Consider the following 13,477-nt stretch of genomic DNA (forward strand, 5'->3'; position numbering starts at 1 on the left):
TTAGAAAATCACAGTTTCTATGCTTAACTTATACTCAGGGCGTCAGTAGCTCAGGAGGTAGAGCGGGTTGACTGGTAACCGTAAGGTTGTTAGAGTGTCAAGGTTTCCCTGAGCAAGACGCCTCACCCTGACTGCTCCTGACCAGCTGGCTGCCACCCAGCATGGTTGACTCTGCCGTCGGTGTGTCAATGTGTGAATGAATGGATGTAAGTCGCTTTAGATAAAAGCGTCAGCAAAATCCCCACACAAACATTTTCAAAAGACAATTTGACCACAGCCAGAGAGGTAGGGCAAAGGAAAGGGCCAGGAGGAAGTAGGTATTGGGGAGACAGAGAGGAAGTCAAAGAGGTAGAGGAGAGGACACACCAGATCCAAGTAGAGAAAGGCCATCATGGTGGCGAGAGGTTTATTCTCTTGAATATTAAATCAAGAGGTTGTTGTTGTCACTTTTGACACTTCCCGCCGAATATCCACGACTTGCCAGGAAGTCAAAACCACAGTCCTTCCTAGTACACTGGATGTGGAGAACAGAGCCGGTCCCACATACCTTAGCCCCTGACCCACAACACACATTCTCTTCTGGGTCGCCGCTCTGAATGGGAAAGCCAATGTCTCTTCACTCTTTAATCATTAGGGTAGGAAACACTCTTTAACACGGCTCAATGGATTCAGATACAGGGCATTAAGGAGCAGGTAGGGACAATGCATCTTTCTTTGAATTGACTCCAGCCAATTAAGATTTGGGTTCATTCAAACTTTCTTACCGCCTCCCCCCTTAAATTGACTGATGTTTCCATGACAACGTTGACAGAACTCCTAAACAGTGGTGCTGAAGGCCGGCCCGACCATGGCTATGTAGCTCCCTGTTGGCCCAGGTCTCTTTCATCCCCTCTCTGCGGTCATCGTGCCTGTGGTTGCAGCGCTTCAGAACACAGCCAACCACAGCATAATCCCCGGGGGGTGGGTTGTGGGTGAGCGAGAGGTGGATTGTGGGTATTTTATCTCCAACAGCTTGAGGTACCGACCACAGCGATTGTGACCTCCTAATCCTCCTAGCCAATCACAGCACATGTTTGATCAACCTTGTAATCAATGCCAGCGCATTCATGCAACTTTTGAATTGTTCAACGGAACACCAGGGATTTGGCTGTTCTTTTTGCGGAAAAAACAAAGGACACAGCGACACATCAAAACGAGGGGGCACGTTTACCAAACTTGGCTCATGTTGGCAGTCCCGTCCCAGTGTTAGAGCCATGTGGTGGCTTTTGAAAGGACAATAGTGGGAAAATACCATGTGCACAATCCAAAGGTGAAGTCAAGTGAAGGAATAAACAAAAAATAAACAGCGATTAAGATGGCAGCATTGATGTTGTGGGCTTAGTACACAAACGATTAAACTTCTCCAAACCTTTGGTCACTAAATATCTGTGGGAATCACACCCCCGCCCCCACTACCCAGTAAAGACTTGCTTTATGGACCGAGCTACAATAAGGGGATTTGGAATGGGCCAAACACTGGGCAGTGTTGAGCCATGTTCGGTCCACTGATGTACACAAGGAGAAGCCACAGGCATGTGCCTCACTGGGCCTGTGTACTCAATGTCTGAGCCCGGTGAACCCCAAAGGGATTCTGCTGATGGATAAAGACCAACTCCCTTCCCTTTCCACTCTTTGCTCCAGAGACAAACATTTGGAGGATTAGGTAAACTAGGTTACTTTTTGGGTCACAGAGAATGGGTTTATACATTGAGGTGGCGGTGCCTTCTCCATGCTCTTGTGAACCTTCTCCTCACAAGAAACGCAGTCTGTTGATAGTCAAAGAAACTTTCAAAAACCCACGTCTATAGGCCTATAGGCCTTTATCAGTAGTTTGTGTACGGTTCTCATGTAGGTTTTATTCATGTGTGTATTTATTGTTATGTATTTGGTTTTAGTTTTCTTGTCTAATATAATTTATTTTACTGTTTCACCGATTTTTATTTGCTGTTTTATGGCCATGCTGTTTTCTTCGACTCCGCCTCTAACAACTTTGTAGCACTGGGACCTTTAAAAGGTATAGAGAAATGTAAGTAAAAGTGTAACTATTAGTATGACCTGGGTTTGATGGGGTTGTCCATCAATCACTATACATGACCATGCCTGTTCCCTGCTTCTTCTTGATGCTCTACACAGGGTGATCTCTCCAGCACATGAATGGAGGAACAGAACCTTCTACAACTAATTCACAGAGCTTGACTTACAGCAACCAGAGCCAGTGTCAGCAATCAACGTGTTTGCTGACTGCATGTGTTCAACAACAGGAATCTGGGCCATTAATAAGGGCTTTATATAACCTTATGAAGAGACAGATGCATGTGATGTCATATTCATGTCAAGGAAAGCTGTCATCCATTCATCATATAAATGTGGGCATGTTATGCCTCGCGACATCTGTTACGTCACCTCGATGCCATGGCACGAGCTGAACAAAAACCAACTTTCCAAAGGGTGTTTTCAACCTCCCAGTCTGGAACCAATGAAAAACCACTAAGCTCCTCTCAACCTATCACATCACTCAATGTGAGTGGCAAACATTTGATGGCAACACAGTAAAGCACTAACAAAGTTGATGCACGCATACACTAACCTACTAGACATTTTAATGGCCAATGGAAATTATGAGAAAGGGTATGCATGTTCATATTTTGTGTGAATTTGTTTTGCTTAAGGTTATATTCCAAATTCTAGTTGTGGAACTCACAACAACAACAAACATTGATTAATGAGTACACCACCAACGCAAAGTCATGCATTTAAACCTATGTTTACATCAATCCCAGACATACTGTGTCCATCTGTCTCTGTCTCTGTCCATCTGAGCCTGTCTGTGGTCGGCAGACAGGCTCAATTAGAAAGATGACTGACAATCTCACGGTTTTGAACTTGCAGCAGTGTGACAGGTTTCCCTGGGTTTACCACAAAACGCCAACTATGGCTTACAGGAAAAAGAAAACGAAGAGCAAACCTTTACCAGTCACTTATACAACAGACGTATTTATCCAAAGCCACAATAGCTACATGATATTGAGAAGCAGGTGGGGGGTTTGTCATCTTGCTCAAGGGCGCCTAGGCAGCATGCCGTCAGTGGTGTTTAAACCCAGAGCCTTTCAGCTGGTTCATACTGTGGTATTATAAAGGTTTTTAAAGGTATTTTAAAGGTATTTAAAATGCACTTGCATTGTCATGGTAAAACGGTGAATACCATGAGTGACTTGTGTTTTAGCGTCCACTCCCAGCCCCTGTTTGGACCGACAGGCTGTCAAGAGGTCTGGCTTTGAAGAGGCTGAGCCACGGAGAACTCTGGCTGTCCTCAGTGAGACAGGGCCCAACTCAGCATGTGCTGCAGACAGTCTGGTTGTTATAAAGGGTGGGGTGTGTATACCGTAGCCTGTTGTTTTGGGTTGCTTTGTCCAGACTAAACACACTTGTAGCCAGGGTGTGTGCGTGCGTGCGTGCGTGTGTAGCTATAGTAAGTGTGTGAAGGTAGGTAGGTAGCTAGATGTGTGTAGGTAGATGTGTAGGTTTACCTATAGTAAGTCAAAGTAGATAGGTAGGTAGCTAGCTAGCAGCTGTGTGTTGGACCATTTTACCTGCATGTCCCCATATTCAGAGGGTGTGTTCCTTTCAAACTGAAGCAGTGAGAGAAATGTACCTATTACCCAAAACACACACACATAAAGGATGCATACACAAACACACAATACACTGCAAAGGACACGAGACGACAGTGGAGGAGAGAACATGGAGAGAAGACAGCAGAGAGGAGGAAGAGGGGATGATGAGGAGGAGGAGAAAACTCTTACAGGTGTAGAAGCGTGCATGTGCATAGAAAAGTGTGTGTGCCCGTCTGTCCATTTGTGTTGACACAACACATACCCGGTTGCACTCTTTACACAAACTGTGGCAGGTGGTGCTGTGTAGAGAAAGCAAACCGTGCGCAGCGTTGACGTGGGTTCCCAGACTGCACTGAGCTAAATCACAACAACCCTGACCACGAGCTCCTTTCCCATGATCCTTTGCCTGTCCATTAGTTCAGTGTAATGGCCATGAATTACTATTAGACCAGAATGTTTTGGCCAAAGCTACTAAGCACATTTGTCGTGAGTAGTCAAAAAACTGATGAGTCATCGTGACTAGTCTCGTCTTTATTAACTTTATGACATTTCTTAAGCTGTTAATGGTCGTATACCACAGTGGGGATCACACCCCCAACCCCGCCGCTGGTGCCTTGCTCCACAGACTTGAGAATCAACAGGGAATTGGACTGACGGGCAGACAGACAGATAGACAGACAGCTTCTCTATACAAACTATAGCCATACAAAAATGCGACATTTGACCTGTGTGTGCAGTACCAGTATCTTGATTTACTCTTGCCATAAGCCATGCTTTTACAACATGTTTATATTTACGTTTATTTTAAATCTACTCCGTCATACTAAGACAGCTTTGCCCGGCCTCTCGCTGGACTGGAACAACAAGACGGAGATTCCCCAACACAACAAATCCACAACACTCTGGAACGTTCCGATACATCAAACTGGGTTCCATTCGCTTTTGGACTTTAGGGTTAAATATGGCTTGATTTTTTTTAATTGCACAAACAGTACAAGACATTAATTGGTTTGTTTAGGTTGCTGAGGACTTTTGAGAATAGATCACATGCTTGTTTAAATAACACCAGGCTTTATGTGAAAGGTTAGTGGTCTTGTTAGAGGCAGGGACAAGGAAGGTGCTTACTACACACACACACACACACACACACACACACCCCCACCCACACACACACACACACACACACACACACACACACACACACACACACACACACACACACACACACACACACACACACACACACACACACACACACGGCTAAAAAGGCTAGCATGTTCTTCAGACGGTCCATTGATCTTATCTATGACATCTGGGGCCGCTTTTAACCATCAAACATGCTTCAGAGAGAATATTCACCAGCGTCATTTCTCTAAGAAAGGCTAAGTGAAGCCGCCCTGCCTCCCTTTATGACTGTTATGGCACATGATAAGTTGTGGTGCTGGTTTGATGCACCATCTTGTTTACGTGTCCCTGATAGGCCTGTTTGGTGACACCAGCTGGAGCTCGTTGGCCATTAGTGGTCCGGCCTTAACTGGACTCCACATCTCTCCCTCTCTCACATTCAAAAAGCTTTATTGGCATGAAAAACAAACGTTAACGTTGCCAAAGTAGCTGATAAATTAGGAGGTTAAATGCAATATATATATACAAATCAAATAGTATTAAATTATATACTAAATATCTAAAAAGTCGAATGTGGAATTCTCTCTCTCCACCCTGAATCCCTGTTGACTTCTCAAGGCTGATTGATCCCAGACTTCATATAGCACACCCACCTGTGAGGACAGCAGGTTACAGTCGATGTGGACCCCTCTGCCCGTCTGGTGTCTCTGCAGCAGGGCGGCCATGATGGCTCCGTGCGCGTACAGGCCAGTTGCCAGATCCGTCATGGCAACGCCGGGCCGCACCGGCTCACCGTCCTACCCAGGGTTCGGTCATAGAGCCGTGTGTCACACAAACGCTGGTTCACAGCATACAATAAGACAATAGACCAAAAGACAAAAGGCGTTCGGTAAAGAGACCTACCTCTGGTCCGGTGATGTGCATCATCCCTGACAGCGCAGACGCAATGGAGTCATAGCCCGGGCTTTTGGACTGAGGGCCTGTCTGTCCAAAACCTGGAGCAAACACACACACTTCTTTATGCTGATTTGTTTTAAATGTTTGTGATTTGTGAGCTCCAACAGTTCAAATCCCTCTGTCCGGCCAGCCCTCCTTAAACAAGGCACTTAACAGGGCTTAAATCTACTATTTCAAAAGGACTGTCTGCTCATTACATGATTTGCTGAAATGCACATCGGAGGAGGAATAATTGGTTTATCTGGCCAGCTTACTGGAAATTTCCACTCTCAGGTTGAGCTTCTGTTGTTTTGTTATCATTTTCCTTCTCCATGTAAAGTAATCTAATGCCTGCAGTAATGTGATTATTTGTGTGAAACATCCAGTATCCATTCATTCAGGTGAGAGGTCCACATCTAAAAAGGACCACCACCGGTAAGATTGTGTCTCATTAGTTCCCCATTACTCTGTATAGTTGGGCCAACTCAAAAATCCTTGCTGTAGCTCTCCTTGGGAGCCAAGGCTTAACCCCTTATGCCAAATCAGAAGATATTTACCGCTTGTTAGCTAACATAACCACTGGGATTAACTTTCATGAGGGTTTAGTTAGAGGTCAGGACAAACAGAGAAATATATCCGGCCAAGGCATTTATCTATCATTATCCTGGCTTATGAAAACCCTTGTGGTGGAGGACATAAAACCTAATATCTCTATAAACTTTAAACTCAAGTTCTTTAGCAGCAGTTTAAATCAGAAAGACTACTCCTCTAAGGTGGGACCTATTATGGATAGGGAAGTGGGGGGGACTCTGAGAACTGTTAGATAGTAGAGATGACATGCAACACATTTTATAAGTGCCTTCATTCTATCATTTCACAACCTCATGTCGTAAAAAAATATTTTGTAAAGTATTAATGGTGTGTGCACAAAATAGTGGAAATGGTTACATTGAGTTTCATCCCAGTGTGTGTGTGTGTGTGTGTGTGTGTGTGTGTGTGTGTGTGTGTGTGAGATAGAGGAAGGCTCAGGGTCAACTCCCATGCCTTCTAGTTCACAGCAGTGCAGAGAATGAAGAGGGATATATGACCAATTGACCTTTACAATCTCTCTAAATGTTATATTTCTGAGACATTTCTTGTGCTTTATTTGTAAATGGAAGAAAACACATTTTTAAGAAAACACAATGACTTTCATGCATATATAGGTTTCTTTTTTTTTTAAGATCTGATCTCAGAGGGGGAAAGAGGAAGTTAGAGTGGCGAGAGAGACAAAGGCCGTGTCCCAATTCAGGGGTTGCATCCTTCGAAGGACGCATTTAAAGACCGCATACGTCACAGCGGCGCGTCAAGTGCTGTCCCATTTCGAAGGGTCCTTCGAATGCGGCCGAGATATGCAGCCTTCGTTTCCCGGATTTGAAGGACGCATCGGATGCATCCTTCACGGCCCAACGTATCCCAACATTCATTGCGCGTTGGATATTTTTTCAGAAATGGCGCGGAGAGAGCGGAAGCAGCAGCTGCAGCGAATACATGTTTAATGACAAAACTATGTAAAAACATTTTTTTTATATAAAAGTAAGGTTGGGACCATTTTAAATATGTAACTTTATTGTCAAAGTTCAATGACATTAACGCTAGACATATAACGTTAAACTAATTAACGTTAAGCCAACGTCCTCTCTTCCTCTTCACCCGGCGGTGAATCTTCTCCCACTCCTCCAATAAAATATAAAACATAACCAATACAATTATGATTTCTGGCTCCATATTTCTCCTCCGCTGTCCGGTTTGAACCGCAGCTGTCAGGGTTGCCAGGAGACAGGAGCGGCGCGTGGTCACGCAAGGTAAAGGACGTTAACGGCTGGTTACGCAATCCAGAAATGCTCCGTAGGCCAGACCGTCCCATTCCACAACGCTCGTTCGGCCTTCGATGCAGCCTTCGCGGTCTACGAAGGCTGCATCCTTCGAAGGACGCATCCTTCGAAGGATGCAGCCCCTGAATTGGGACACGGCCAAAGAGAGAGAGACACAGAGAGAGAGAGAGACACAGAGAGAGAGAAAGCCATGTCCGAACTAACTGCACATGTTCCCAATGAGTCTCTCATCTTACATGCAACTTCCAGCGCTCACTCTCTAATTGGCTGTGAACAAGGGTTGATAATGGAGGAAGCAAGGATCTAACAGCTCCTGTAGGGTGAGAGAGAGAGAGCTAGAGAGAAAGTGTGCGAGAGAGAGAGAGAGAGAGACCGTCTGTCTGACTATTTGAATCCAGATCATTCCTTGGAGTGTGGGTCCCCTTAGTACCACAGAGCAGTGACCCCGCAGTCAAAATAACCCCATGGACAAATGTTCCAAACAGACATAAACCTTCTTGATTGGCCACCTGAGATCGAGGCAATCACGGAATCCCCCAATTAGTGGAAATGAATCAAACCATGACATCATCATCTGATGCCTTTAAGGCAGGTGGACCCACAGCTAGAAGCAAAGGGGGACGCACTGTATATACAAGTGTGCACATGCACGCACACACACACACACACACACACACACACACCAAGAGTATGCTTGTGGAAAAACCTGTACTCTGTATATTATTTTATTTTCTGTAAATAAACGCTCTGAACGTGATATATTGAAACCACTACTTCACGGAGGCACTGCATAGTGCCCTGACAAAGGGACTGCAGGGCCCTCCAGTGCTTGGCCGTATAAGGACCCAGCCGGCCTACATTACATCTCGTCCATGCACCTTCACACACATGTCCAACCAATAATGCTGCATCGCATTACCTACCACAGATGTTGCGCCACATCTGCATCGGCTCCACAATCGACTGCTGACGACTATTGGAAAGGCATAATACACTGACACACGCGCTGAGTGTTTCCAGTGCAGAGAGCAGAACACTATGCTGGCCCCCATACAGAAACTGTACTTTAAATCTCCTCCTGTATGCTAACAGTTCATCACACTGGAAGGAAGCAGCTACTTGTGTTTGCAATGGGCTTCTTGCATTGACAGTGGCTAGGCTAGAAGTGGCTAGGCTAGGTTGATTGACACTCTCAGACCAAAATGAAATGGGTCCGATCCCCAATTTCCTGTACACCCCTCCCCCCCGCTTTTATACCCAGTATCTGTATATTTGGATAAAAGCATATTCTAAATGACTTAACCGAAAACAGACTACATTTGATACTAAACCACACAAGAGTGAGGATCTAACTGGTTTTAAACAGCTGGTTAAAAACGGTACGTGCCAGGAGAAACAAGCTTACAAAACAGCCTGACATTTCTCTTGGTTAATCTTCACAGACAGAAGGGACTGAACATGCATGGTTAGCACATTATATCTATATCTATATATAAATATATATACAGTACATCACAGTCCACTACTGTACTGATTTATCACCACGGCTGTGGCTGGGCCGGCGTTACAATCTCCACCTGAATGTACTGTAATCCTTTTCCTGGCTCCCCCTGTACAAATGGACATGGATTACAAGGTCCAGATTCCCTCCTGGCGCGGATGGTGGCGTCACGGCCGAGAGACCCAGGCAGAACCCCAAGAAAAAAAAGGGGACGAGGGGGAAACAGGACGTTGTGGAGGATGTAAATCTATTGCGTTTAAATGTCTTGCATGCAGCTGCCATAGTTTAATGAGGTCTCCTGGGTAATGGAGTTTTTCTCTCTTGGAATTAGAGGAAGGGGGAGGTGGAAGAGAGTGGGGAGGAGGAGGAAGTGAGCCGGAAAGGGTCGGGAGAAGGTGAAATAATCAGAGTTAGAGAATCTGAAAGGATTGAGTGATAGTGAGACATAGAGAGAGCGGAGAGAGAGGGATATATAGGGATCAAAAGAGAGAGTCATAGGAAAGACAAGAAAGGATGCAAGGAAGAATAAAAAAGAGAAATACAGAATTAAGAGGAAACGAGCAAGAGAAAGGAAGCCTATAGAAAAACTATGAGGCAGAGACACCAAGACGTCAACAAACAAGTTAAAACAGCACAGCACTGCAAGGGAACGGTGAATGTTGAAAGAGCAAATAAAGTCTGAAATAGAGACAAATTGATGAAACTAAAAGAGTGTCACAAAGGGGAGACAGACAGGCAGAAATACATGCCTGTGGCACAGCTATAAAAGAGGGGGAGCAAGTGTTTGGAGGTATTTATAGTAAAGTTGTGAATAAGTTGTAAAGTTAGCAGAGGCCAGATGGTCTTTTCTAGGCCTAAAGCATGTTCAATATTTTATCCAAATCAAATAAAACTGTACAGAACAATTACAAGTTGCAAACCGTATTACAGGGTTTTCAGATTACATGTATTATTTGATTGTGGCTTTACATATGTCTGCTCTAGGTGTCATATGCTGAACCGTCAAACCTCAGTAGATCCAACATAAAAAAGCATTAATGATAAAAGAGTTTTATCATAAAACGTCATAAAACCATTATTAAATCTTTTTTATATCATAGTTATGACATGGCTGGAGATTTATGATATCTTGCCCTGCAGTGAACACCTATAAAATCACGGTACTTATGTTGTCGGCCATTTGTAGAGGAGCATAGCTTCATAAAAACGTCTGCATTTACTGCGGTGTCTGGGGCCACCTAGCGGTCATTCTAAGAACTGCGTGTTTAGAAAGGTCAGTGCACCGGCTACCAAACAGCACAACTTCCAGGGGTAAAAGGAAGGTCATGACTTGCTCAAAAACATTTAGATGATGAGAACAGCTTTATTTTAGTGTATGATGTAATATGATATAATATGTCATAATATGCCTTTCAATCATCTGGCCAAAATACAATTTAAATGTTTAAATGGTTTTTTGTATCGTATGCCGCTGCGGGAAGATGTTTTCGTATTGCTAATCTATACAATTCAAATGTTTGTGTTTGCATTGCAAAGTTTGAGCAGGAAGAAAGAAGACAATATACCAATATCAAACTGCCAATCAAAGCATGATTGCCCTCCGACATTTGTCCCACCCCCATATCCCATTTGGACTTGCTAAAATAAAACATGAGCCAGTGTAGGCGGGGCTACCTGAGATGGAACAGTAGACCAGCTGTGGATTGGCTGCTTGCAGGTGCTCGTATCCCAGACCCATCTGATGGAGCTTCCCTGGGAGGTAGTTCTCCACGAGCACATCACACACTGCTGCCAGCTACCTCCATGCACACAAACAATACAAGATCAAATTGATATTTTGAGGAACCATATGCACGTCTCGAATGAAATATAAAATGATATTATGGTTATTAGGGTGCCAAGCACAAAGTGCGAAGGTAATCTATTGTAATTGTTAGTGTTTTTATTATTATTATTCCGCCACACTCCGCACGCTTTTTATGAAACTTAATATAGCTGTAGAGGCTGACTCAAGATTAACAGAGAGAAAATATTACACTGATTGGCCCAAAGGTGGCGCTATAGCAACAGTCCAAAAATGCAAACTTTGAACAAGCATATCTCGTAACCGCTTTGACTTACAGTCATGAAACTTTGTTGACACATGCATATCCTCATGGTGAACAAATCTGCCTCAAGAACTTCCTTTGAAAAGATTTACAGCCATTTTGAATTTTGTTAAAAACACTAAATTCCCTAAGGATCCTAGGTTTTTAGACTTAGACAATTATTCTATTGAACATATCATTTATCGACCAATGTCTGCAATCTGACATAAAGGGAAGTCTATACAATAAAGATTAAAGCACCCAGGAGCCATTGACTTCTAAAAAAAAGGGTGTGGTTTAAAACGCGTAAATACTTAAATGCTTATATCAACATCAAGATGGACTCCTATGATCTTGAGTCCAATACAAACGTTGTTCAGGATCAAATTCTGAACAAGATAAAGTCCACATATTTTCAATTAGGGTGTGGCATCGAGATGGGCGTGGCCTGTGAATAAAATAGACGGAATGTTTGATTTGAGTGGGACCAAATTAGTCGATTGACAAAACAACATGGCCGCCAGAGGCTCAAAAAGTCCAAACTTAGCTTAACACCAAAAGGCGGGGTTAACTTAACCCAATCATCATCAAACTTGGTATAGTCAAAGGCACATTGGTCAAGATTAACCTCTCTAAATTGTATCCATATCGGGCTATAGGGGGCGGTATAACAATTAACTGAAAATGCAACCTCTCCAAATTGTACCCAGATCGGGCGATAGGGGGAGCTATATCAATTAACTGAAAATGCAGACTTTGGACAGACATATTTTCTGACCTCTTTCATCTACAGTGATGAAATCCAGTAGACATTTGTATCTCCTCATGTTGAGCAAATGTTCCTAGCAAACCCAGAACCTGTAACAAAATGGCGACTGGACGTCCAAATTATCAATGTTAGGTGACTAAAGGCGTGGTTAACTTGAGTCCATCTTCACCAAACTTGGTGTACTTAAAGAAGCATTGGTCAAGGTAAACCAGGCTAAAGTTCATCAAAATAGGATGATAGGGGGCATTAAAGCGATCAATTGAAAACTTTAAAGACTCATAACTCCTCAGCCTTTTGACGTACGGTCATGGAAGTTTGTTCGCCCATCACCAGATCCAAGCTAAAGCTATTCCAGCGTATGCAAAGAAAAAAGGTCTTCATGGTCTGCGTCAGGGTCTTCATGGTCTATCGGGGTCTTAATGGTCTATCAGGGTTTTCATGGTCTATCGGGGTCTTAATGGTCTATCAGGGTCTTCATGGTCTATCGGGGTCTTAATGGTCTATCAGGGTCTTCATGGTCTATTGGGGTCTTAATGGTCTATCAGGGTCTTCATGGTCTATCGGGGTCTTAATGGTCTATCAGGGTCTTCATGGTCTATCAGGGTCTTAATGGTCTGTCAGGGTCTTAATGGTCGACTTTAGGCTTGGCACCCGTAAAATGCTGCTTGCAGCTTTAATTTGAATTGATTTTTGTATGTGGGGGAGGGGGATGGGGATTGTCAATTTATTTGTTTGTTTGTAATTTTTGTGTGGAAAATAAATCTTTTGTGTGGAAAAGTATTAAAAGTATTAAATAAATAAATGCATATCATGCACGCAGGCACACACACACACACACACACACACACACACACACACACACACACACACACACACACACACACACACACACACACACACACACAGCTTAAGGATGAGGATAAAAGCTGAATGTAAGTTGAAAAATTCAAATTCCAATCTAAATCTAGCTTAAATCGAACAGCATAGAATATAATAATATATAATGTTAACATAATATATATGGTAACAAACACAGCAACTAGTTTCTGTATTCACTAAGGTTTCAAATACCTCAAGGACGACCTGGGCTCCTCTAGTGTGTTTCAGGTCCACTGCTACGCTCTGCAGAGGACACAGTGACAACAAGCATCACCATGGTGTCAGAGCTTCAGCTGGCAACACATGCTCTGCTACATGAGACTGTCAGCGTCAGGTACCACTGACCAGAACAGACACGCATGTATGGGATTAAACACACACACATTGGTGCACACTTTAGCACCATCTATTTATTGTGTGTGTGTGTGTGTGTGTGTGTGTGTGTTGTGTGTGTGTGCATGCATACTTTTTTGTTGCGGTTGACACTGAGGAAATAAGCGCTTTCGGTTTTGACAAATGGGGGACCCCAGGCCCTTGTGTCATCACCAGCTCCTGAGAGAGAGAGAGAGAGAGAGAGAGAGAGAGAGAGAGAGAGAGAGAGATGGTACAAGAAAGAGAGCGAGAAGAAAGAGATAGAGAAAGTAGACTTTATT

General features: G+C 43.7%; 1 protein-coding gene across 3 annotated transcripts in view; it reads right to left on the reverse strand.

Annotated features, from left to right (window-relative positions):
• Window positions 1–13,477, reverse strand: part of sugct (succinyl-CoA:glutarate-CoA transferase) — a 69,546-nt gene that overhangs the window by 55,147 nt on the left and 922 nt on the right. For all 3 annotated transcript variants that reach the window (XM_084475304.1, XM_084475303.1, XM_084475305.1), the window contains exons 4-8: window positions 13,291–13,376; window positions 13,017–13,067; window positions 10,764–10,884; window positions 5,682–5,773; window positions 5,432–5,575 (exon numbers count right to left, since the gene is read on the reverse strand). In XM_084475304.1, the coding sequence (XP_084331430.1) occupies window positions 5,432–5,575; window positions 5,682–5,773; window positions 10,764–10,884; window positions 13,017–13,067; window positions 13,291–13,376 (494 nt within the window). The remainder of the gene's footprint in view (window positions 1–5,431; window positions 5,576–5,681; window positions 5,774–10,763; window positions 10,885–13,016; window positions 13,068–13,290; window positions 13,377–13,477) is intronic.

The sequence above is a fragment of the Micromesistius poutassou genome (assembly GCF_964030765.1).
Source record: "Micromesistius poutassou genome assembly, chromosome: 11".
Lineage (NCBI taxonomy): Eukaryota > Metazoa > Chordata > Actinopteri > Gadiformes > Gadidae > Micromesistius > Micromesistius poutassou.